The sequence below is a fragment of the Salvelinus namaycush genome, chromosome 16, assembly GCF_016432855.1.
Source record: "Salvelinus namaycush isolate Seneca chromosome 16, SaNama_1.0, whole genome shotgun sequence".
NCBI classification, from domain to species: Eukaryota; Metazoa; Chordata; class Actinopteri; order Salmoniformes; family Salmonidae; genus Salvelinus; species Salvelinus namaycush.
In genome coordinates this window covers 11,901,328-11,927,513 of record NC_052322.1, presented here as the reverse complement: position 1 = coordinate 11,927,513, position 26,186 = coordinate 11,901,328, and the positions used below count along the sequence as shown (strand labels likewise).

At 42.4% G+C, this 26,186-nt stretch overlaps 1 protein-coding gene across 2 annotated transcripts; it reads right to left on the bottom strand.

Moving 5' to 3' along the window:
* Nucleotides 1-706: 706 nt before the first annotated feature.
* LOC120060988 (la-related protein 4) lies at nt 707-19,557 on the bottom strand. 2 transcript variants are annotated; one of them, XM_039010450.1, is made up of 17 exons: nt 19,469-19,522; nt 19,009-19,189; nt 14,911-15,025; nt 13,861-14,028; nt 13,568-13,655; nt 13,150-13,286; nt 11,444-11,547; nt 11,152-11,262; nt 10,978-11,031; nt 10,604-10,810; nt 10,083-10,186; nt 7,346-7,552; nt 6,383-6,434; nt 6,005-6,163; nt 5,638-5,810; nt 3,969-4,188; nt 707-3,787 (listed from the first exon to the last, which is right to left on the bottom strand). In XM_039010450.1, exons 2-17 carry the CDS (start codon nt 19,123-19,125, stop codon nt 3,362-3,364), a joined length of 2,442 nt encoding a protein of 813 aa, XP_038866378.1. In that variant the 5' UTR covers nt 19,126-19,189; nt 19,469-19,522; the 3' UTR covers nt 707-3,361. The 2 variants fall into 2 exon arrangements, with proteins under 2 accessions (XP_038866378.1, XP_038866377.1); XM_039010449.1 differs by having other exon boundaries at nt 19,009-19,557.
* Between the last annotated feature and the right edge of the window lie 6,629 nt (nt 19,558-26,186).

Here is a 26,186-nt window from a genome sequence, read left to right as displayed (position 1 = left end):
AAATAAATTAGGCCCTAATCTACAGGATTTCACACAACTGGGCAGGGGTGCAGCCATCGGTAGTCCTGGAAGGGCATAGGCTTACCCACTGGGGAGCCAATTATAATTGATTTTTCACCACAAAAGGGCATTAGACAGAAATTCTTCTCGGTTTCATCAGCTGTCCAGGTGGCTGGTCTCATACAATCCCGCAGGTGAAGAAGCCGGATGTGGAGGTCCTGGGCTGGCGTGGTCTGCAATTGCGAGGCCAGGTTGGACTTCCTGACAAATTCTCTAAAATGACATTTGAGGCAGCAAATGGTAGAGAAAAAAACATTAAATTATCTGGCAACAGCTCTGGTGGACATTCCTGCAGTCAGCATGCTCCCTCAAAACCTGAGACAACAAGACATTTTGTGTGGCAAAATTGCACATTTTAAAGTGGACTTATTGTCCACTGCACTAGGTGCACCTGTATACTGATCATGCTGTTTAATCAGCTTTGTGATATGCCACACCTCTCAGGTGGCTGGATTATATTGGCAAAGGAGAAACTCACTGATAGGGATGTAAATAAGTCTGTGCACATAATTTGAGAGAAACACGCTTTTTGTGCATATAGAACATTTCTGGGATTTATCAGCTCATGAAACCAACACTTTACATTCTGCGTTTATTTTTTGTTCAGTGTGCTTTGATGAAACAAAAAAAAGTCAGAACTCAAAAGCCAAATCAAAATAATTTATTTTTTGTGACATTTCATACAGTTTTAGAATTTAGTGTCTCAAACACTTAATTGATCCATTGCCATATTTCCTTGTTGCCACCCCAAACCAAAAATAAAAAAATGCCAAGCATGAGAAAAAAGCAATTCCTGTAGATTTTCACAAGCCTGTCTACCTCAATGTCATTACCATATGCTTCTAAAATGATTTCACATTACTTAAACAGTAAGACTTTTTTTTTTTTTTTTTTTAAACAAGTGGATTTATTTCATTACACTAGATCACTAGCTGCTCAAAACTCATGAAATGGAGAAAAAAAAAGCCTCGGTGATTGTTTAAATCATTTATAACTACATTACTAAACCCCAAGTCAATGCATCAAGTATTTCTCTCAGTTGAAATCTCAAACAATGTCAAATGCGTGATTCTTTGCCAATGCGATTTCACACACAACTTTGGGGAAACCAGCCTACCAAGATTGGGAAAAGCGTTGCACAGTAGGATTAAAATAAATAAAATGTAAAAAGCAAATAACGTTGTCCAGTAAGTCCAAACTGCAAATACCCAAGTCAAATTTCGGTCTTCGTTTTTATCAAATTTGAAAACAGCAAACTCACCCTAAAAAGCACAAAATCTGCAGTGGTGGATAAATGCCAGCCTCCCCTTCTCTGGAAGTTCAGCACTAGAACAAATACATTCTCCCACACACACCTCTAGTGAAGGGTTAATAATATGATATAGCATAGGCAACTACACCTCTACAGTTCTAATGTTCAGTTTAACTGGGACAAAGTTTCCCCAAAGGACTACATTACCTAGCAAACCTTGCCGAACGATTCAACTCTTGTGCGTCGCAAATGGCACCTTGTTCCCTATATAATGCACTACATTTGATCAGGGCCCTGGTCAAAAGTAGTGCCCTTTATAGGTAATAGGGTGCCATTTGGGACACAACCAAAGCTTTTACCCTACCAAGTCAACTAGGATCGTAGGCAGCTGGCACATAGCACATAGAAATGGTCTGATATCGTTTAACCCCTTTACTTCGCTGCCAAATGTATTATATAAGCTAGCTAAATCACTCTCAGCTAACAGCATTCAGCCTACTTCTGAATGATATTGCTATACCATCATTTATTTATATTTACAATACACAGAATGTGTTGCTAAACCTGAATATCCTGCATTGATGTGGAGAAACCAACAAGATCTTGCCAAGACCATTCCGGTCAACTCATCAACCTAAGCACAGACAGTCAGGTTTGACTGCATCGACCTTAGCCTGGTCTCAGATCTGTTCGTGCCCTTGCCAACACCATTGCTGTCATTGTTAAGCCAAACATGACAATTACATAAGGAGTTAGGGCAAGAGACGAAACAGACTGGCACCCAGTCTACATCAACATATCTATTCCCTAGGTTTCCATAAAAATAGCCTAACTAAGCTACAATCCCATTGTGAATAGTAAGTTGTAAACAGAGAGCCTGACTGATTATCAGTATGTATGATCTGAATCCGTTAGAAGACGGGAAATCCAGACAAATCAGGAAATAAAGATAAAAATAGATGAAACAACTTCAAATAAACAGCATTGGACCAGGAGACTGCGATCTGCGAGTCGGACCGCGCGTTGCGCTGCTCCTACCCAGAATTGATTTCAACTTTTAAAAAAATATTATAATAATTCACCCTTCCTTCTGCAAACAAGAGCCTTCCAGCTCTGGGCAAAAACCACCGACATAAAACTGTAGCTTGATTGTTTCTGATCATTTTGTTGACCTTACAGATAACATAGTTGAGACAATAATTACCAAGCCTCAAATTATATATTTTTTATTTTCAATGAACAAACAGAGGATCATCTCTAACGGCCTAATTTCAGGTCATCGATTCTGATTCTAGAATGTTAGAATCACAATGAGCCGCTTGTTAGTTTCATGAAATTCAGTGCAACAGCAAACTGAACTGTAGCACTCTGTCCCAATCTGTTTGCTTAGCAGCAGTCAATGCATTAACAGACATCTTAATTAATCAACCCAGCTTGTCTACAGCCATTTATCCGTGCCAAACCGACGCTCACAAGAAAAAAATAATATGTCTCGTCGTCACTGTGTTGTTAGTGATATCTTTGTATGTGTACACGACATGTATGCATGTATGTTCTATTCTTTAGTGCATATGTTTCTTGCAGACCAACATCTATTCTTTAAAATCAAAAATGGTAGAGGGCCTTAATACAGGGCCCAAATGTCCCACCTCCCCTCAGTTAGAGAAGAAAATGAAACAGCCTCCAAAGAGAGCACATTGATTTTAAAATCATTGATTTTAAATTCCGTGAATACATTTGTTTACGAGGCCTAATTGAGATCTTTTTCCTTTTTAAAAATCACTGTGAAAGTTCACACTTCTTAAGCAGTTTCTTTTTTTGCCCTACTTTCTCCTGGATGTCCCCAGGCTTCCATTTTCATTTCATTGTCATTTCACAAAGCTTTTTTTCCTTTCTTTGGGACAATGCTCCAGGAGGCAGACAGGAGGAGGCGGCTACCGTTAAGATTGTTGCTTTTCATTCAAGATATATGCATTTCATTTTTTATATATTTATATCCATGTATATATTTCATACTTTTGTTTGTTTTCGTTATTCATATCGGAAGTTTTACTTTGGCGATACCGGGGGGATGTTCTGCTCTTTGCCAGTGTGTCGGGGGCCACCTTGGGGGGAGCTGCGGCAGGCTGGTTGGGGGCCCCGTCTCTGTTCACGGAACTTGAGGCCCCCGTAGCCTCCCTGTCTGGAGGGCCCGTTGCTGCGGTAGTAGCCTCCATCCCGGGAGTCACGGTGGTCACGATCACGGGGACGGGTCTCCTTGCACTCCCAGCCACCGTCCCTATCCTGGGCTTTGTCCTGCCGGTCTCCCCTGGGGCGGTCGCCCGAGCTGGTGGTAGAGCTGGAGCCTGGCTCCTCTACCTTATTGACGCGCAGCTCACGCAGAGGCTGGGCTGGCGTGGAAGGGGAGGCTGAGGCTGGGGGGGCCGGAGGGGGGGCTCGCTGGCACACCTCGGCATAGCTAAGCTTACGGGGCTCCTGAACAAGAGCCATAAAAAAGGAACAATGAGTTCAAAGGAACAGATGTAGATCTAAGAGTTCAGGTAGAGAATGGAAACCAATTACGTTTCATAAAATTAAGAAGCAATCCCAATGTAAAACAAAGCAATCATCTCTAAATGGCTAGATTAGAGGTACAGGATTATCTTTGGTGCCTCACCACTGATGCAGGGGTAGCGATGGTGGCTGGTGTGCTGGGTGTAGCTGGAGTGGAGGACACTGTGCTGGGTTGAGGCTTGGGGCCAGGCATAGCTGGCTGTGTGGAGGGGAGTCCGGATGGGTTGGCCGCACAGGGAGCAGGTGTGGGTGGGGTCACTTTGGGGGCTGGGGGCTCTGCTACCCTCTCCACCTTCTCCCACTTCTTCTCCTGATGGGGTACACTACAGAAGAACAAAAAGCAGGAAGGAAAGCCCCATTCGACCCAAAGTTAGTTTTAATGTCATTATGAATGAAGCAGACCTTTGCATGCTTCTTTAAGCTCTATTTATTGATGATTCTAGTCAATTCAGCACAACTTCATTGGCAGATCACTAATTAACAAGGCAAGTCTCTAAAATTCACCTGTGACATTAGCTTTACAGCTCATTGACTGTAAATGAGCTAGCCATCACTAGCCAGTGATCTAGCAATTTCATTTAAAGGATTGAAGAATTACCAGCTAACATACGAAAATGTATGCACTCACTAGTGTAAATCGCTTTGGATAAGAGCGTCTGCTAAATAAAATGTAAACAGACTTAACTTCTTTGGGATAGGGGGCGGTATTTTGACATCCGGATGAAAAGCATGCCCAAAGTAAACTGCCTGCTACTCAGGCCCAGAAGCTAGGATATGCATATAATTGGTAGATTTGGATAGAAAACACTAAAGTTTCTAAAACAGTTAAAATAATGTCTGTGAGTATAACAGAACTAAAATGGCAGGCGAAAACCAGAGAACAAACAATCTAAAAAAATCTATAAAAAAATCTTCCTACCACTGATTTTAATGGCTGGCACTTTTATAATAGGGCGAAATCGTGCCCGATTGCAGTTCCTAGGGCTTCCACTAGATGTCAGTCTTTAGAGTTTCATGCTGGTTTTTGAAAAAATGCGCCAGAAATTGTAGTTTTTCTAGGTGGCTCCCATTTTGGCTGTAGTGTTTCCAAGCGCGTTAATGAGAGCGGGTTCTTTGGTATTTTTCTCCGGTAAAGACAACGATTCTCAGTCTTAAATTTTATCGTTTATTTGCGTATTAGGGTACCTAAGGTTTGATTATAAACGTTGATTGACTTGTTTGGATAAGTTTCTTGGTAACGTTTGGGATTCATTTTGTATGCATTTTAAAGGAGGGAACCCGGTAGATTATTGACTGAAGCGCGCCAGCTAAACTGAGTTTATGGATATAAAGGACATTATCGAACAAAAAGACCATTTGTGATGCATCTGGGACCTTTTGGAGTGCCAACAGAAGAAGATCAAAGGTAAGGCATTTATTATATCGCTATTTCTGACTTTTGTGTCGCAACTCCCTGGTTGAAAAGGATTTGTTATGCATGTGTGTGCTGGGCGCTGTCCTCAGATAATCGCATTGTTTGCTTTCACCGCAAAGCCTTTTTGAAATTGACACGGCAGCTGGATCAACAACAAGTTAAGCTTTATTTTGATGTATTGCACTTGTGATTTCATGAAAGTTTAATATTTATAGTAAATCTAAATTTGGCGCTCTGCAATTTCACCGGAAGTTGTCGAAATGCGCTAGCGTCCCACTGATCCGCTAGAAGTTAAGTCTCTATACACAATATTACACTCTGAAAAAGAATGTACAGACTTCAGCCTATTTTCCCATACCTGGGGGCAGGTGCATGGATGGGGGTTCCGTGGGGGAGTGCAGCAGGTTTGGCTGCAAGCTGAGCAAGATTAGAGACACACACTGCCTCCTCATGTCCTGGGGCTGGGGTCGGGGCTGGGACTGGTTCGGCACCCACTTCCTTGCTCGATTCCTTGTTTGCTTGTTCCGGCGTCTGTAGAGAGTAAGTAAAGCATATGAGCAAAAAAAACACCACCCAAACTAACTTGAGATCTGCATGTGAAACTCCAGTTTGTGATTGACGCAAAAGTCTGACTTGATCATATGCATCTCAAGTTAGGATTCTGTCCAAAATGAAGTGATAGGAGTGTGGTAGCAAGGCGTTAACCATAGGGTTCCCGTCTTAACCTTGTCTCTGTTCAGTCCTCGCACCACGTCTGACATCCTATTCTCCAGTAGGGGCTCTCCCTGTGTACTGGCCACACAGCCCGGCAGCGGGGGGAAGTTAGTAGCGGCCAGGTCAAACTTAGGGACCGGCACCTTTACCTCAGCCAGGGGTATGGGCCTCTGGAGGGGAAAACAAAGAGATAACATTTACATTTTGCACCATACAAACTCAAAATGTACATAATAACAAAATAAGCTTAAAAAACAAACAAACAAAAAAGACATGCAAACAAGGAAAACAAGGCAGTTGAGTTGATAACCGGTTTGGTCCTGATTAAATCTATTATGCAAAAGAAAAATAAGTCCACATAGTAACTATCATTCGTCTTGCAACGGTACCGTAATCCGCTCATCCTCTCTCCTCCTCCTTGTGCCTCTGTATGTAGTCCTTCTGTAATCGAGGACAGAAGAGGTTATTAGAAGTGGTTCAGAAACTAGTACACAAGTGTTCTGTTAACTGACTTAACATTCTCCATATCAGACCTTCAGATCTCATAATCTTAGCGCTCATCGGGACAGGTGTGGAGGATCATAGCTTAGGGGAGAGGGGGAGCGTAGGTAGAGGACGAGGAGGAGAGAAGGGGAAAGACCCAAAGCCAGTCACACTCCACAGCCTGCTTTCCCCTCCTGCGCATCAAGTTGTCATCACTAGGTCTGATGAGATGACCCGGAAGAATTCACCACTTCAAAAACAGAATATCATTGTTCCATTAGGGGGATAATACCATCCCTGAGGACCTCAATGTGTTCTGTCATAATACCAGATCTATATTATATAGATCTGGTATTATGACATATACATATATATTTTTTTTACTTTTACCCCTTTTGTGATATCCAAATTGGTAGTTACAGTCCTGTCCCGTCGCTGCAGCTCCCCTATGGACTCAGAAGAGGCGAAGGTCGAGAGCCATGCGTCCTCCGAAACACGACCCTGCCAAGCCGCACTGCTTCTGAACACACTGCTTGCTTAACCCAGAAGCACCAATGTGTCAGAGGAAACACCGTCCAGCTGGCAACCGAAGTCAGCTTGCAAGCGCCTGGCCCACCACAAGGAGTTGCTAGATCGCGATGGAACAAGGAAATCCCAGCTGGCCAGACCCTCCCCTAACCCAGACGATGCTGGGCCAAATGTGTGTTCCGGTCACGGCCGGGTGTGACACAGCCTGGGATCGAACCTGCGTCTGTAGTGATGCCTCAAGTGTTGCGATGCAGTGCCTTAAACTGCTGCGCCAATCGAGAGGCCCCCCGAGAGACCTTTATGAATACAACAACAAAAAAGTTCTTAAGTGTCAGGCTCACCTTCCGCGTCCAGCCATGCTTCCGTCATCGTTGAGGTCCGAGGAGGTGGAGATGTGGGGGAAGGCTGAGGTCAGGTCTGGAGGTGTCTGGGTCTGCAGAGGTCCAGGGCCAGTGGTGGGGGGCTGGGGACTCCTCAGGCCAGTCAAGCTCTCCAGGGGAACAGGGGCCACGTCGCCTGGTCTCCCCACCTGGGGCTTCACGTGTGCCCTAATAAATACGACCCAGGGTTACAGAGGCTAATCTTGGCACAACTGGGACGTGGTGGGGATACAAATAGCATGCAGCATCTAGGCCTACATTTGATGATATATACGCCAACATGCAACGGATGTGCGAAGAAAACTAAAAGACAAATGTCGGCTGAAATTAACTTTGCAAGAATATTACAAACACCGCACCCCCCTTTCAATTCATGCATTTGTTTTTTCAAGCCCATGTCAGATATCAATCTTTGCACTTGTCGGGACAGGTGTGGAGATTCAGGGTTTTGGAGGGAGAGGAGTGGTTAGGGGTGAGCACAGGAGGAGAAACAGAGAGACCCATTCCCTCCAAAGACTGTATTCCCTCTATGCACATCAATGTGTCATCAGGTCCAACCAGTGTCAGGGTTATACATGACACAAGAGTACAAAAGAAGCAGCCAATCATTATGTCTGCCAACTACTGATCTTTAGAAATACATGCATTTGTTAAGTGGTGGACGCATTTCTCAATTTAAAAAAAACACCCTGCAAAGTTAACATGGGTATCCGTACCAATTTGCCAGCTAAAATAAGGTTTTCAGGTTGACATGGCAGATTGCAAAGGAAAAGTTACCAGTCAATCATTTTTGGCTGACCAAATCTCCATTCCACATTACAGTAGCTAGCCGTCTTATTTATACAGTCATCATATGAAACAGATTTGGTCACAGGAATTTCCCTCACCTCTTAGTAAAGAACATTTATTTGGTAGCATGACTACATTACCAAAGTACAGCTGTACTACGGAAACATTTATAATGAAACTAAGAGATAAATGAAAAGAAATAAAATGGATGGTTAGTCAGGATGAGAGAAACGGTTAAATGACAAAATGGAGAGATAGCTAGATCACTGTGGATAGGAGCCAAGTCATAGTTAGAACTGTTATCTGAGCTATAGCCTATAAAACTGTTATTAACCAGTGGTGTAAAGTACTTCAGTAAAAATATTTAAAAGTACTACTTAGGTAGTTTATTGGGATCTGTACTTTACTAATTTATATTTTTGCCAACTACTTCACTACATACCTAAAGAAAATGTACTTTTTCCCTGACACCCAAAAGTAATCATTACATTTTGACAGGAAAAATGGGCCAATTCACACACTTATAAAGAGAACATCCATGCTGCCTCTGATCTGGAGGACTCACTAAACAAACGCTTCATTTGTAAATGTTACAAATGCAGAGGCTTGCGGTGCAATTAAACGGAACTTCTTTACTTCGGATCAAATTGTTAACTCACTCATCCAATCCTCACACCTCCGTTCACGTACCTGATACATTCTTAAAGCAACAGTGACATTACTGCGTATTGGAGTGTTGGAGTGTGCCCCTGGCTATCCATCAATAAACAATACATTTTGCCATCTGGTTTGCTTAATATAAGGAATTTGAAATGGTTTATACCTTAAGTACATTTTTGCAATGCCATTTACTTTTGACACAAGTATATTTAAAACCAAATACTTTTAGACTTTTACTCAAGTACTATTTTACTGGGTCTCACTTTAACTTGAGTCATTTTCTATTAAGCCAGCTTTTCTTTTACTCCACCAATTATTAACTCTTCTAAACATCTTGCAAACAGAAGCTGTCAAATGACTTAACAAATCCTATATGTCAATGTTAAAAGTATTAACTGAACTGTTATGCGCTGGCTGTCAGAGCTAAGACCAGTTATAGATTTAGTCATTTGGCTGTAGACTAGTATAGTAAGACATGGGATAATGCTCAACTGTTCAATCAAAATCAAATTTGATGTAGCATATTTAGCAGACGTTATTGCGGGTGTAGCGAAATGCTTGTGTTCCTAGCTCCAACAGTGTAGTAGTACCTAAACTGTTATAAACAGCTACGAACTGACAAAGCTGTCAGTGGTATTGCAAGAGATGGGGAAGCAATGAAGCTGATATACAGTATAATGGCTGTACCTGAAGGCATTTATTACATTCTTTCTTGAATAGAGGGGTACACTGCGGGGACAGACAGTAAGAGAACAGGTGGTGAATTCAAAACCTTACCGTGGACTGGTTCATTCAATAAGACTCATACACTATTAATATGGAAATGCAAAATCTGTGATTTTATGTAAGGATATATACCATTAGGCTACGGCCACAGAGACGCATGGACAAGAAATACTTCGTATTTGCATTCATCAATTGCCTGTTTTTGTCAGTCAAAAGTTCAATCCAAGTAAACCATTTCCCCGACAAGCTGCATAAGTAAACAGGAGAAACTATTGTGCGTTTTTGAACGGATAATCTCAAATTGAAAAACCACTGGATCAATCCATAATTTCCACACAATTTCTGTGCGGCTGTAGCCTTATTCTACAAAGAAGGGAAAAAATGGCACAAAGTATTTACCAATTTTACTATGGTTTATCCACAAACTGGCATGTACGGGTTCAAAGCATTTTCACCCACAGAAAGACAACTTGAAACCACTCACGGCACTTCAGAGAGAATACAAGATCAACTTTCAACGTACCGGTTTCTGTTATAGGGCCGAGTCATATTAAGGGAGTTGTTGCCAGTTTTGTAGTGTCCAGTAGAACTGAATCCATTCACAAAGCCACTGTTGGGAAATGGTGCCTGGAGATGTGGGAAAAGGAGGAAGAATACTTCATTGTCAATATTCTTAAACTGAATTTTTCCTTTTTGTCTGATCAGCCCAAACCCGAGAAACAGCGGGATTGGAAGCACATGGTCAGTCGCAGTGTAGTGCAGGAGAGTTAGTCATTACACAAGTTTCCACCTTACAAATCACATTTATACAGGTCACTGTTGAACAAGAAATATCAATAATATTTTGTAATTCTCCATTTCATTAATAGGAAGATATATCTTCTGTAGGATTTTCTCAATAAGACTAACCGAATTAAATTACAGTTGACACAATTTACTAGGATAAAGTTTATAGTGTGCTGAAACTTATCAAATAATTTGAATATTATACATTTATACCACAGTTAACACCATAAAGATAGTATATTGAGTGTTGATGTTCACCAGAGGAGTCTCGAAGTAGGGTGTAGGAGAGGGTGTCCAGGTCTGTGGTACGATGCCGTAGAGAGGGTACTGCTGCTGAGGGCTGTACACGTGCTGCATGTACAGGTTAGGGTTGTACTGGGACTGGGTCTGGGCAGCGTACATGCTGCTGTCCATGCTACGGTAGCCATTCTTAGCAAAGAATGTGTTGATGGCTTTTATCCTCGCCTGGAAGTTAGGAAAAAAAATCTATTAAAATAAAAAAAACTTGTGAAAAGAAACTAAATGTGGAAATTTGTCTTTGGCTTCACAATATGATTGCGAAGGGAAGAGAGATTAATAAAGGGAAGTGACAGTCTTAAATTACAAGTGATTGATTGTGTTATGTAACTCACCATGATAGGTTTCCCCTGAAATGTTTTCACCTCTTCTCTTAGATATCTGTGTGCCTGAACAGAGAGAAAGACAGGCAGAAATTCCATAGGTATTCAACAAAATTGGGATTGATAACTGCTTACACCAATTAGAAGCCTGAATACTACTTTATACACCAATCAGATCCAGCTTACCTGTTGAGCATCAGTGTCAGATTGGAATGTGATGTACCAGTTGTTGTTGTGCGCAAACTCCACACTAATCACTTTTGGACAGTTGTCATTTTTAAAGAGAGACTCCACTTCCTGAGGGGAACAAAAAAAAGATAAGAGTATGTGAGTTGTTGCTCAAATATAGCAAATGTGCCAGCATTTTTACTTGGGAGTACTGCTAGCAATTCACCTTGTCACTTACAACAATATTTGTAGCCAGTGGTATTATTGTAACAGTAACATGGTAATATATTGGTTATAACAGTCGTCTGACCTCTACGGGTGTTGTCTCAGGAACCTCCCTCAGGATGATGATGCAGCGTTTGTGATTAGGACGCACTTTCTCTCCTTTCTCATCCACTTGTACCATTGGAGAGGCTGAGAACAAGAACAAACATCAGGGTCACAAATTACATCACTATCCATCTACATTACCAGTCAAAAGTTTGGACGCCTACTCATTCCAGGATTTTACTTTATTTTATTTTTTTACTGTTTTCTACATTGTAGAAGACAGCAACACTATGAACACACATGGAATCATGTAGTAACCAAAACAAGTGTTAAATTAAAATATATTTTATATTTGAGATTCTTCTAAGTAGCCACCCTTTGCCTTGATGACAGTTTGCACACTCTTGGCATTCTCTCAACCAGCTTCATGAGTTAGTCACCTGGAATGCATTTCAATTCAATTAACTGGCCCTTATGAGGACCACCAAAGGAAAGGATGACCCAGAGTTACCTCTGCTGCAGAGGATAAGTTCATTAGAGTCACCACCCTCAAAATTGCAGCCCAAATAAATGCTTCACAGAGTTCAAGTAACAGACACATCTCAACATCAACTGTTCAGAGACGACTGCGTGAATCAGGCCTTCATGGTCAAATTGCTGCAAAGAAACCACTATTAAAGGACACCAATAAGAAGAGACTTGCTTGGGCCAAGAAACATGAGCAATGGACATTAGACCAGTGGAAAGCTGTCCTTTGGTCTGATGAGTCCAAATTTGAGATTTCTGGTTCCAACCGCCATGTCTTTGTGAGACGCCGAGTAGGTGAATGGATGATCTCCGCATGTGTGGTTCCCACCGTGAACCATGGAGGAGGTGTGATGTGTGGGAGTGCTTTGCTGGTGACACTGTCAGTGATTTATTTAGAATTCAAGGCACACTTAACCAGCATGACTACAACAGCATTCTGCAGTGATACTCCATCCCATCTGGTTTGCGCTAAGTGGGACTATCATTTGTTTTTCAACAGGACAATGACCCAAAACACACCTCCAGGCTGTGTAAGGGCTATTTGACCAAGAAGGAGAGTGATGCAGTGCTGCATCAGATGACCTGGCCTCCACAATCACCCGACCTCAACCCAATTGAGATGGTTTGGGATGAGTTGGACTGCAGTGACGGAAATCCAGCCGAACAAGTACTCAGCATATATGTGGGAACTCCTTCAAGAGTGTTGGAAAAGCATTCCTCATGAAACTGGTTGAGAGAATGCCAAGAGTGTGCAAAGATGTCATCAAGGCAAAGGGTGGCTACTTTGAGGAATCTAAAATATATTTTGACTTGTTTAACACTTTTTTGGTTACTACATGATTCTATATGTGCAAATTCACAGTTGATGTCTTCACTATTATTCTACAATGTAGAAAATAGTAAAAATAAATAAAAACCCCGGAATGAGTTGGTGTCCAAACTTCTGGTACTGTACATACAGTAACTATAATTGTATGGGTTATACCACTCCATTGTCCAAAAAGTATTGCCATTGGTGCGTAACAAAACAAAAAAAGAAATGTATCAATACCATTCAATCACAAGTCCACTTGTTCCTAGACTGGTCACAGAGCTGTTTGTGCCGTCCCACATTGACCATAGGAGTTGGCAAGAAAACACAAACAGATTTGGGACCAGGGTACATGGTTCCACAAAAGTAGCAAAAATGACAAATAAAACAACGGTATAGTTCCTTACACCGGAGTATGTCCAGGATGAGCTCCATGTCAGTAGTGAGGGCCTTGATGCTCTCCATGCTGGCTATGGTCCATATGGGGACAAACTGGTCACTGTCCATCTGGGACATCAGGTACAGGTCCTTGGACAGGTTCTCCCTAGACATGAAATGAGGGTCAAAGGTTATTATCATAAAACATACATGGCGATCAAACATTCACATTTATCCTAAGGAATTAACTTAATATATAATCACATAGCCAAAGCCCCATCAGACTATGGTCATTCAGTAAGAGATAGTGTAGCAAAATGTTTTCAACTACAAAACTAATGTGTGCTTTTAATTGGACAAGTTCAGGTACTATCTCCCAGTTACAAACATAGGAACAATTACACTCACCTAGAGGTAGAAGACTTAACCTAGAACATGTGTACTCACCTTGAGAAGCAGAACTCCAGTTCTTTCTTGAGGGAGTCTCTCAGGTTCTCTGATGAGAGGGGCCTTTCCTCTGTCAGCTTGGTCTCCCCTGCAAACCAACATGTGTTTCATTAGCATGTACTAAGGTAAGTCCGAAAAGACATCCGGAAGAGGTCTGTCGCAATAATGCATCTGTAAAAGTGTTATAATTTGTCAGTGAGAAACATGCAGCCTTGTGGCTATGATTGACTGATCTTAACCATTTTTATTGTATATGGTGAATTATGGGTAGTGTAGTTAATTGTGCTACATACCTGATGTGCCGGTAGTGGTCTCAGTGGGGGTGAAGCCCAGGTCTGGGGGATCCATGCCGTTCACAGTGATCTCAGCTGCGGATGCTGCCGAGGAGCTGCTGTCCTCCAGGATAGTGAAACCAACACTGTACGGTTTACAACTGGGGGAGGACACAGACTCGGAATAACCTGGATGGGAGAGAGGGTACACCACGGGTGTCATTTATTGTTAGATTCTTCAGTTAATAGGATGTGTGATAATTGTAAGAACCTATTAGTAGCCTATTCGAAATTCCACTGCCGAAATGTCTGCACTTGGGTAGAAAGAGTGCAACAGGGGTCGTCATTTATTGTTAAACTCATAACTTTGTGATAAACTGTAACATATAGATTTTGTAAGCTAACGTGGATATTTTGACTGGCCATGTCTGTTGCTGCTGTGTCACTGCACCCTCTTGGCCCCACAGTTCTATAAAGAGAGTTCTCAATAACAATAGGCCTATAGATTTCAGTATATGTGGCATTGATGTCATGTATAGTACAGCATAGGTTGTGGTATGTTCCTTCTGTTGTCAGCCATAATAGCCCATCAGAGACAAGTAAGGGTTATTTCATTGATGTGGTGGATAAGATGAGCTTTCCTGAATGTAAAAGCGCTTTGAGCATCTGGAAATGTGTTCCGAAATGTGTTATGCATAGCCAATCAATGATTATAAATGACACCCGATGTACACTCTCTCCCATCCAGGTTATTCCGAGTCTGTGTCCTCCCCCGGTTGTAAACCGTACAGTGTTGGGTATGGTGCTAGGTGTGTATGCAATCAAAAAAAGTATGCACTCACTTCACTCTAAGGTGAAGCAATCCTTCTGACCCCCCCCCTTAAAAGATTTAGATGCACTATTGTAAAGTGGCTGTTCCACTGGATGTCATAAGGTGAATGCACCAATTTGTAAGTCGCTCTGGATAAGAGCGTCTGCTAAATGACTTAAATGTAAAAATGTAAATGTGCATTGGCTAAAAGATTCTGCTAAACGGCATACTTAATTATGTTGTTAAGTGTCGTTTCTCACCCTCAGTGACGTCAGCCGGGGGCCACTGTGCTCCGTCAGGAGGGACCTCAGCGGGGGCCACAGACACCTGCCACACCTTGGCATTGGGGTTCAGACCGGCGCCCTTGGAGGTGACCTTGGAACAGGGGGAGAGGAAATGCACTTGAAAATGTACAGTATCATACACTTCAGGGTTGAAAAACAATAACATTTGGATTTTTTTAATGCAACTTCAGTTTACTTTCTAAACAGACTGAATCAAAATGGAATTAATCCCAATCTTGACATACTTCTATTGTCTCCCTTTTTCATGCTGCCTGAGGAACACTCATCAAGTCGAAATGTGTTGTGGTAACGCGTCCTGATGTATTGTCACTCTAGGCTGATCTGCTCTGTAAATTATTTGCAAATAGTTCACTAAAATTGGTGCCATCATACAGGCCACCTCTGTCTTTATTTCTTGCCATGTCAAATACAGTGCAATTTTCTTGCCCATCCTAAAACAAGGGAATTACACTCAGCATAACATTTGCGTTTTGATTGTGCACACAACCACACAAAAGACAAAAAATATACTTGTCTGCGCTTCTCACACTAGGTAGACTTGTTTTAGGTAAGGGTTTCCCAGACTCAGTCCGGGGGCAGTGCTCCACGTTTTTCTTCCAGTTTATTTTTGAATCTTTAAAACTGCCCTGTGCAGTCAAACACTTACTTTTCCTGTGATTTAGAGCTGGATATATCTATCTCCACACTGAAAAGGCCACTTGAAATGTGAGCCTGTTGTGGTGGGAAGGAATTTTGGCCTGCTGTAAATTAGTTAATACACCAATAAGAGAGTCCCAAACATCTCTCAATAACATATTGTTTTTAGTTTCCGCTCCACACTCTGTCCGAGCTAAATTATTGCTTGAAAAATTCAGTGGTGTAAAGTACTTAAGTCGTTTTTGGGGATATCTATACTTCACTACTTATATTGACAACTTTTACTTCAATACATTCCTAAAGAAAATATACTTTTAACACCATACATTTTCCATGACACCCAAAAGTACTCGTTAAATTTTGAATAGCTAGCAGGACAAGAAAATTGTCAAATTCACGCACTTATCAAGAAGACATCCCTGGTCATCCCTACTGCCTCTGATCTGGCCGACTCACTAAACACAAATACTAAATATGTCCGAGTGTTGGAGCTGGTTCTACGTAAATAAATAAAAAAACATGAAAATGGTGCCGTCTGGTTTGCTTAATATAAGGAATTTGAAATGATTTATACGTTTCCGTTTGATGCTTAAGTATATTTTAGCAATTGTATTTTATTTTGAAAAATAAGTACATTTAAAAACAAATATATTTGGACTTTTACTCAAGTACTGTTTTACTGGGTGACTCACTTTTACTTGAGTAATTTTCTATTAGGGTATCTTTACTGTTACTCAAGTATGACAATTGGGTACTTTTTCCACCACTAGAAAAATGACTCTGCTAAGAAGCCATTTGACCATTTTAATTAAAAATATTCACAGTAAGGTACAGAAATGATTTGATAGAGATAAAGGTCCAATGCAGAAGTTAATTGTTCATGTAAATACCATGTAATGTGAACATGAATTGTAATTACCCTGTAGTAACATTGGATAACCCCCTAATGTAAATCTGATAGAAATGTTAATCGTATTCAGGAGAAAAATTTGACAAAATATATAACATCAATCTTGATACAAATGTATCAAACGCCTCAAGGATGTATTACATTCGTTTCCATGAGCACAACATCCACATAAAAACGAAAACAGAAAGATTCATAAGCAAGTAGGTAACTAAGCTATTGGGAACCAAATTGAATTCGTGGTCGCTTTATACATTTTATTTTCAGTACACCACTGATCGATAAACTACTATGATCAAGAATGCCAGATCAAGAATGCCAAAGCAAGCATGGCGCGCTGTCCCCATCCACTATTAACCTTAGTCATTTGCAACTCGCGAGCGTGTTGTGTTGCCTACATTGTATCAAATAAAGTTGCTTACCTCGAGAATAACAATTTTGTTGTACTTTGTGGATAAACGTTTAAAACGCCAAGGATCTTCTATTGCGAACAAGAGTGAGAAGCAGAACTTGAGATACTTCACAGTAGATATATATATATATATATATATATAAAAGACTACCCGTAAAGTCGATTGTTTTCTAAAAAACAACATGCGGTTCTCATTGAACTCCACCTACATCCTTAGCAGATGGACCCACATGACATGTATCCGCAGACCTCGCGCTCTCTTCTGTATGCTTTACCGCCAACCCAAACCCAGAATCGCTGTTGGCAGGCAGCACTGTCAATCTCAAACACAAGCGATACACATAATGATATTTTGTTGCTGCTGCTACCCCTGCTACTGAGCCCTTAACCATTCCTTATGATACTTGAGGCACGTGCCACGTTCTCTCGCCCCCGCCCCCATGTTCTAAAATATAATACAGGAATTCGGAAATTAGTATTCTTCACAAGAGCATCTTGGCCGGTCTAGGGAGGATCCCCAATCCCCAGTTACATGACACCATTTTAAAAACGGGTGTGCATGGGCTTTTGAGGCGTGGCACTAATCCAAAAAGGTGTAGCTAGCGCTACATTTTAGTAATTCAGCAGACGCTCTTATCCAGAGCGACTAACAGAAGCAATTATGGTTAAGTGCCTTGCTCAAAGGAACACCGAATTATTTTTCACCTTATCGGCTCGGTTACTGGCCCAATGCTCTTAACTGCTAGGGTACATGCCTAGGGTACATGCCGCCCCAGAGCTGTCAGTTACGTTGACTGGATATGACAGACAAAATATGTCAGACTTATTAGTATGTCAGCTACATGTGTCATTAAAGCAACAATGACAAATAAAAACAATACTGTGAAAACAGATATATACTACGGCCCATAGCTGGACAAACTACAGCATAAATCAGTAAATACTTAGCTAATGAATGGCCATGCTAGCCACGTACTTAAACATTGTAACATACATATGAAGCATTTGATATTGGTCGTCATCTTGTTTCACCTTTGAGTCCACAGAGCTAGCTTTAGATAATAGTAAAATCTGCCACAACGTTACCACTGGGGGGGTCGTACCTAGTCACCACCTGCTACAAAATGAGCCACCCTTCTCGTACTAGTCTAACTGTTCCTCCTGGCAAGAGCAGCTGTCACATCTCAGTATACATTGTGGTTTTAAAATAATTTGACATATTAAGGAGCACACCTTACACGGTGCACAATACGTCTGACAGTCCCTTTGTCTGGCAAAGCAACTCGAATTAATCTGTAGCAACATACTTGCAGTGCTAGCTTGCTGCTGCCTGGTTGTATCTCGTTACTGTAGCCACAGTTTCTATATAGTCATCTGACACCGACTGTGCTGCATAGGCCAGGTATTTGCAACGCATGTTAGCTAGCTAGGTAACGTTGATTCGGCGAATTTGCTTGCTGGTTTGGCTGCATAGTTTGACAGCATTAGTGCGCCTGCCCGCCGTCTCCAATTCATAGTCTACTAAATAGCATTACAGTTGTCACTGCATAATGATTACTAGGCAAACTCCCAAATTAGCTAGCTAGGCTGCTACTGCTAACTAGGTTAGCAAATTAAATGGCTGCCAAAGTAGATGGCTGAACTAAGCTTCAGATAACGTTTGGCTAGCTAGCCAACGTTAGCTGGCTAACTAAGTTACTCATTATTACTTTGTTTGCAAAATAAGATCATGGAAAATATTGTTTGCAACGTTGATTTACCCTAGCAAACCAACTGTTTGGTGTAATGAACGACAGCAAATAAATCAGTCAGCCAAACATATGGCAACATACCTAGCTAACGTGAACTATAAATAACCTCAACCAAGTTCTCGATATGAATCGGATTGGTAGTTAGCAGAAATTATTGCAAATGTAGGTAATATTATCGGCCTCAAGAGCCTATGACTGAGGCATGATGACCCTATTTGGAAAGGCAGTGGCAGGAAACAAATCATGGTGGTAGGAATGGGACTTAGGACGAGATGGGGATGGTGTGTTGTGTGTAGGCTAGGCGACGTTAGCTTAGCTAGTTAGTAAGAGTAGAGGCCGCAACTCACCATGCCGCCTGACCCTCCCCCGATCCCAAGTGGTGTGTCGTCCTCCACACAGGTCTTCGGTCCCGGATCACCCTCCTCCTGCAGCAGCCGCGGCTCTCCACCCTGGTCCGAACTCATCGGCCGCTCCTGGCTCACGACTCCCCCGTCGTTTTCCTCCCAACCCCCGGCCTGCTTGCCACTCCTAGTCTCTCAAAATACTGGTTTTACTGTCTACAATCAGTCTGCTTATCTCGTGCTAGACTTGTTTAGCCAACACCTAAAGCTAACTAACTAGACAGGGTTAGCAAGTAAGCTATCCTACTTAGCTAGTTAGCCGGGTTGAATCAACGTGTAAGAACCAAACTCGCACGACAATATACTACAGACGAAAACTATGCCAGATCATGAACCTACTTATACCACCTTTGTCACTAATGTTTCTTCCCACACATTTTTACAAGCGTCAAAGGCGAATTCTTACCCGGGAAACCGAAGCGGACACTAGGGACACGCACCCTGCACGCACCTTTCTAAGAGCAGGCAGAGGCAGACATTAGTGAAGTCCGCCACTGTCCCAACTCACATTGCGAGTTCGAAATGACCTTTGGAACTTTGGTGGTACTTTCCGTTTCCGGTTGACAAACTTAAAAACAAACAGCTTGGTCAGGCAGGGGTGTCTTAAAAAAAAAAAAAGCTTTCCCTTTATTGTACAATATTTTAGTACGTTTGATCCAAGAAGGGCAATACTTACCAATGCAACCGAGGTGCAGTTTTTGATAATTATTTGCTTATAATAGCGTTTCTAAACCAGGGCTCCAACCTTGGCCATGGAGAGCTAACGTTTTACCGTCCTGTACGTTTTCGCTCCAACGGTAATCTAGCGCATCTGATTCTAATAATTAGCTTGTTGATTAGCTGAATCAGGTTAGTTACAACTGGGGTTGAATTGAAAACCTACAGGAGGGTAATCTCTCCAGGAACATGGTTGGAGAGGCCTGTTCTCAACCTTTATACTTTACTCTATTGGTAGGCTGATGAATCAGACAGGCTGATTCTGGTAGGCTATATACACAGCCTGAAATTAATGACTGCAAAATCGTCAAAGTTTTCTTTAAAGCCAAAATGTTTAATACAATTACATTTGAATTTACTCTCCCGGTAGTCTGGTGTGTTGGTCTTACAGTTGGGTGAAATTTGAGACCAAATATCCACAGGAAAATATTGTTTACCTGTCTTTTTAGGGTGCTGGTACTGAAGTTGAAATTTCTATCACCTGGCACTTGTGCAAAACCATGTAAATACCTTCTGACTTCAGTTAGTATGCATGCATTGTGTTGGCCTACACATGTTTGCTGATGACCGAATGGCACGAGCACAAGATGGACGTACATGCACGCAATGCATACTAACAGAAGTCAGCAGGTGTTTACATGGATGGCAAGGCAATGAAGAGACCTCGAGAGGACCCATAATCAACATTAGAATCATGATTATCGCCTTTATTATCGCCTTTATATATTATCGCCTTCACTCACTCGTGTGAGTGAAAGGAAGTCACTCGAGTGGACAGAACTTTTAGTCGAGCCAAGCGGCATGTGGTCGAAGATGACGGATGAGAGTGAGTCTGATCCGAAGAATGTACTTTATATTGGGTTATGGCTGGGTCGTGCCGCCGGGGAACTTGGAGGTACTGTGGAAAAAGAAGATAAAGAGCTTAAAGAAAGCAGATGTTGAGTTTGAATCCGATGAAGCGAGCAATAACAAGGGATATGGTGTGTTGAGGAAGATTGGTGTTAAGTACAGAGTGAGCTGTACTCCAGACCGAGTTCTGGAGGTGAAATGGAAGAGAATGAGGGAGAATTACTGGAGGTGGCAGGTGTGGTGAAGATATTGGAGCCTAAGCCTCGCTCCAATGGATAAAGATGCATTTGGTCCAGTGGGAGTGAAATTTTTGGGAAAAGTTGTCAGACCCATATGTGATTTCATGGTGGGTGGGAAAAGGAGTTGGGTGCAGTTGAATCGGTGAAGGTAACCTGAGGTGGTCTTGTGATGATTGTGTTTTTTCCCCTCCGAGGGGGCGGACGCTCCGCACCACACAAATGGGGAAAAGAGATGTTACTTGCTTTGCTCCCAAGAATAGGGCACCAATGAAAGGAGTGATTACTGGGGTAGAGGTAGAGGTGAAGATGGAGCAGTGAAAAATTCCTGGTGTCTGTGACGCCTGCCGTTTGGTGAGACGCAGACCCGGTGGCAAGCGTGGTGAAACAGATGAGGCACTCTATTTCAAATATTATTTGTCACATGCTTCGTAGACAACAGGTGTAGATTAACAGTGAAATGGTTAATTACAGTTCCATTTTCAACAATGCATAGTTAAGGATAAGTTAAGAAATAAAATAAAACATTGAAATAGTGAAACAGCGAATAACGAATAAAAATAACAAGTAGAAATATTATGGCTATATATAGGGAGTAGAAAACAACATGGCTATATACAGGTAGTACCGGTGCCGAGTCTATGTGCTGTACATATAAACTCAGCAAAAAAAGAAACATCCCTTTTTCAGGACCCTGTCTAAAAGATAATTTGTAAAAATCCAAGTAACTCCACAGATATTCATTGTAAAGGGTTTAAACACTGTTTCTTAGGGATAGGTGTCCCGTCAACGGGGCAATTGTAAATCATGCAGCGATGTGGAAATATCATTAAGACAATAACAGCTTAAAGAAGGTAGGCAATTAAGGTCACAGTTATGAAAACTTAGGACACTAAAGAGGCCTTTCTACTGACTCTGAAAAACACTAAAAGAAAGATGCCCAGGGTCCCTGCTCATCTGCGTGAACGTGCCTTAGGCATGCTGCAAGGAGGCATGAGGACTGCCGATGTGGCCAGGGCAATAAAATGTAATGTCTGTACTGTGAGACGCCTAAGACAGCGCTACAGGGAGACAGGACGGACAGCTGATCGTCCTCACAGTGGCAGACCACGTGTAACACCTGCACAGGATCGGTAAATCCGAACATCGCACCTGCGGGACAGGTACAGGATGGCAACAACAACTGCCTGAGTTACACCAGGAAAGCACAATCCCTCCATCAGTGCTCAGACTGTCCGCAATAGGCTGAGAGAGGCTGGAATGAGGGCTTGTAGGCCTGTTGTAAGGCAGGTCCTCAACAGACATCCCCGGCAACAACGTCGCCTATTGGCACAAACCCACTGTTGCTGGACCAAACAGTACAGGCAAAAAGTGCTCTTCACTGATGAGTCGTGGTTTTGTCTCACCAGGGGTGATGGTCAGATTCACGTTTATCGTCGAAGGAATGAGCTTTACACCGAGGCCTGTACTCTAGAGCGGAATCGATTTGGAGGTGGAAGGTCCGTCATGGTCTGGGGCAGTGTGTCACAGCATCATTGGACTGAGCTTGTTGTCATTGCAGGCAATCTCAACGCTGTGCTTTACAGGGAAGACATCCTCCTCCCTCATGTGGCACCCTTCCTGCAGGCTCATCCTGACATGACCCTCCAGCATGACAATGCCACCAGCCATACTGCTCGTTCTGTGCATGATTTCCTGCAAGACAGGAATGTCAGTGTTCTGCCATGGCCAGCGAAGAGCCCGGATCTCAATCCCATTGAGCACGTCTGGGACCTGTTGGATCAGAGGGTGAGGGCTAGGGCCATTCCCCCCAGAAATGTCTGGGAACTTGCAGGTGCCTTGGTGGAAGAGGACTGTAACATCTCACAGCAAGAACTGGCAAATCTGGTGCAGTCCATGAGGAGGAGATGCACTGCAGTACTTAATGCAGCTGGTGGCCACACCAGATACTGACTGTTAATTTTGACCCCCCCCTTTGTTCAGGGACACATTATTCCATTTCTGTTAGTCACATGTCTGTGGAACTTGTTCAGTTTATGTCTCAGTTGTTGAATCTTGTTATGTTCATACAAATATTTAGCCATTTTAAGTTTTCTGAAAATAAACGTAGTTGACAGTGAGAGGACGTTTCTTTTTTTGCTGAGTTTAGGTAGGGGTAAAACGACTAATAGCAGTGTATGTGGTGTGTCACATTAGTATGCATGTGTGTGCATGTTATGTGGGTGTGTGTGTGCTGGGGTGTTAGTGCAGGTATGCATGAGTGTATGGTTATAGTCCAGTGTGTGTGTGTACAGAGTCAGTGCAAGAGAGTTCGTATAAAAAATGGTTAATGCAGGTAGTCCTGGTAACCATTTGATTAGCTGTTTAGCAGTCTTGTTTAGAAATCTTATGACTTGGGGGTAGATGATGTTCAGGGTCCTGTTGTTTCCAGACTTGGTGTATTGGTACCGCTTGCCGTACGATAGCAGAGAGAGCAGTCTGTGGCTGGAGTCTAGAACAATTTTTTGGGCCTTCCTCTGGCACCGCCTGGTATAGAGGTCCTGGATGGCAGGAAGCTCAGCCCCAGTGATGTGCTGGGCCGTACACACTACCCTCTGTAGCGCCTTGCGGACGGATACAAAGCGGTGATGCAGCCAGTCAGGATGCTATTGATGGTGCAACTGTCAAACTTTTTGAGGATCTGAGGGCCCATGCCAAATCTTTTCAGCCTCTTGAGGGGGCAGAGATGTTGTCGTGCCCTCTTCACAACTGTGTTGGTGTGTTTGGACCATGATAGATCCTTAGTGATGTGGACACTGAGGAACTTGAAGCTCTCGACCCGCTCCACTACAGCCCCATCAATGTGAATGGGGGCAGTCCACAATCAGCTCCTTTGTCTTAATGACGTTGAGCGAGAGGTTGTTGTCCTGTCACCACACTGCCAGGTCTCTGACCTCCCGATAGGCTGTCTGATCGTCGTCTTTGATCAGACCCACCACCGCCGTGTCGTCTACAAACTTAATGATGGTGCTGGAGTCGTGCGTGGCCATGCAGTCGTGGGTGAACAGGGAGTACAGGAGGGGACTAAGTACGCACCCCTGATGGGCCCCCGTGTTGTGGGTCAGTGTGGCGGATGTGTTGTTGCCTAACCTCACCACCTGGGGGTGGCCCAACAGGAAGTCCAGGATGCAGTTGCAGAAGAAGGTGTTCAGTCCCAGGGACCTTAGCTCCGTGATGAGCTTTGAGGGCATTATGGTGTTGAATTCTGAGCTGAAGTCAATGAACATTCTCACGTATGTGTTCCTTTTGTCCAAGTGGGAAAGGGCAGTGTGGAGTGCAATAGAGATTGCGACATATGTGGTTCTGTTGGGGCATTATGCGAATTGGAGTGGGTCCACGGTGTCTAGGATGACGGTGTTGATGTGAGCCATGACCAGCCTTACAAAGCATTTTATGGCTACAGATTTGAGTGCTATCGGGCGGTAGTTTGCTTATTGACATTTACTGTACAAGGTGACCAAAACACATTACCTTCTTTGTCCTTGTCTCCTCCTGGGGATCCCAGTATTAGTAGTCTTGAGCATTGAGTCAACATCGTAGGAACGGTGATGGTTATGAATGTGGCCCTATGGAAGATATCAATGTGACAGTAGTCAGGGGTGATGAAGAAACAGTCCATACGTTTTGTCTGTGTATTGGAGGGAGGTCAAGCTTTGACAAGTTTGCGCGAGAAGTGAGAACATTAGCAACTTTGGGTGTCTTTCCTATGCATGACATCACATTTTGCACAATATTCAGCTTACGAATGCCCGAAAGAGTTATCACTTTCGCGAGGTGACTGCAAACCAGTTCTTCACTTAAGCACTAAGCATTTAACCAGTTTTTTTAAAGATTAGGTTATGATTCTTATGTCTTGACAATGCATTTATTTGTATACATAACAATTAGTGAGCTGTAAATCATGCAAAAATAAATCAGAAGAGCCAAAATCGTAACGCGTTTAATTCTTGAAGCAGTAAAACTGGTTCCCAGATCAGGGCAGCACACACTGATTGAGAAATGAAAAAGTGCAAGAAAAAATGTTTGAGAAAATCAAAAAGAAGACAACAGTAAGAAAGAATGTAGCTCTTGTTTAGATTATGAGTCAGATGATTCATTAAACCAGAAACATACATGCAAAACAGACATACATGTAACATAAAAAAATGACTCTTCCCCTTCATGCACCTCTTCCTCCTCCATATAGACCAGGGGTCTCCAACCTTTTCTAGCATGAGAGCTACTGTTAAATCATGAAACATGAGAGCTACTGTTAAATCATGAAACATGAGCTACTCATAATTGCTTTCCTAGCTTTGAAATATGCACTCCTTGTATTTTCCCGAGTTCTGTTTTCTCTGTTTTATTTTTTGTGGTTTGGGAACTCATAACTGTTTGCATAACAAAAGCCAACCCAATTAAGACAAATAATCATGATATAATTCTGCCAGGTAAGCCTGGTTTGCAGTTGACATTAAAATGAGAAGGTTTGGGGGTAAGTCTTTCTGTCTACGGAGAAGACAATTGTTATTTCCGCTAACTGGTATACGAAGTGAATGATAGGCAAACGCGCACACCACACAGACATACAGGAGCAATATTGCTGGAAATGTATTGACAGATATTGTTACGTTTGGGTTTTAAGCCAGTTGTGACTAACTAGGGGTAATGTCAATGTGGATTTGATTGGATAGTAGCCGGGAGCTTGGTGTGTGATACTTGACAGTCTGCAGAGTTCTCATTCTCAGCACGAATCCAACCGCGGTCGGCCCAGTCTTTTAGTCCTACATAATAATAATAAAATGCTTGATTGTATTTAAAGGCATTAATGACTCGTTTGCTGTCTAATGACATGAATGATTAATTGATTATATATTAGTAGGCTAAGTTAAGACAACGCGCACTCACAGCTTGATGGATTGATTATACAAGGCTACTACGAGGTGGGTCTAGCAAAAATAATACACATTATTTAGGCTATATTGTTGCTTGCTAAATGTTTCTGATCAGTGATGGATGAGCTAACAAATAAATGAACCACCACCTCCACTTGCCCAGCCAGAGATCAATTAAGCAATATACAGACAGAAATTCAGTGAAACAAAACCATATTGATTTATCAGTCAAATCACAGGCATTAGGTCGGGTGTAGGACAGGCTACTACCGAGTGAAGAGCAAAATACACTTGTTAGGCTACATAACATACTAGCAAAATGTTCTAATCAGCGAATATGAGCAAACTAGAATAAAGATTATCACGAGCACTCACCTCAATTTAGCTAACATTTTCCCAGTCTAATTGT

Bases quoted from the DNA above. Each gene is read 5' to 3' on its own strand.
- LOC120060988 (XM_039010449.1), bottom strand. From the start codon at position 19,125: ATGAGTTCGGACCAGGGTGGAGAGCCGCGGCTGCTGCAGGAGGAGGGT. The intron at 10,187-10,603 runs GTGAACATCAAC...CCACATCTCCAG, and splicing joins CCTACTTCGAGACTCCTCTG to GCACCATTTCCCAACAGTGG. The intron at 3,788-3,968 runs GTGAGGCACCAA...GCTCTTGTTCAG, and splicing joins TCGCTACCCCTGCATCAGTG to GAGCCCCGTAAGCTTAGCTA.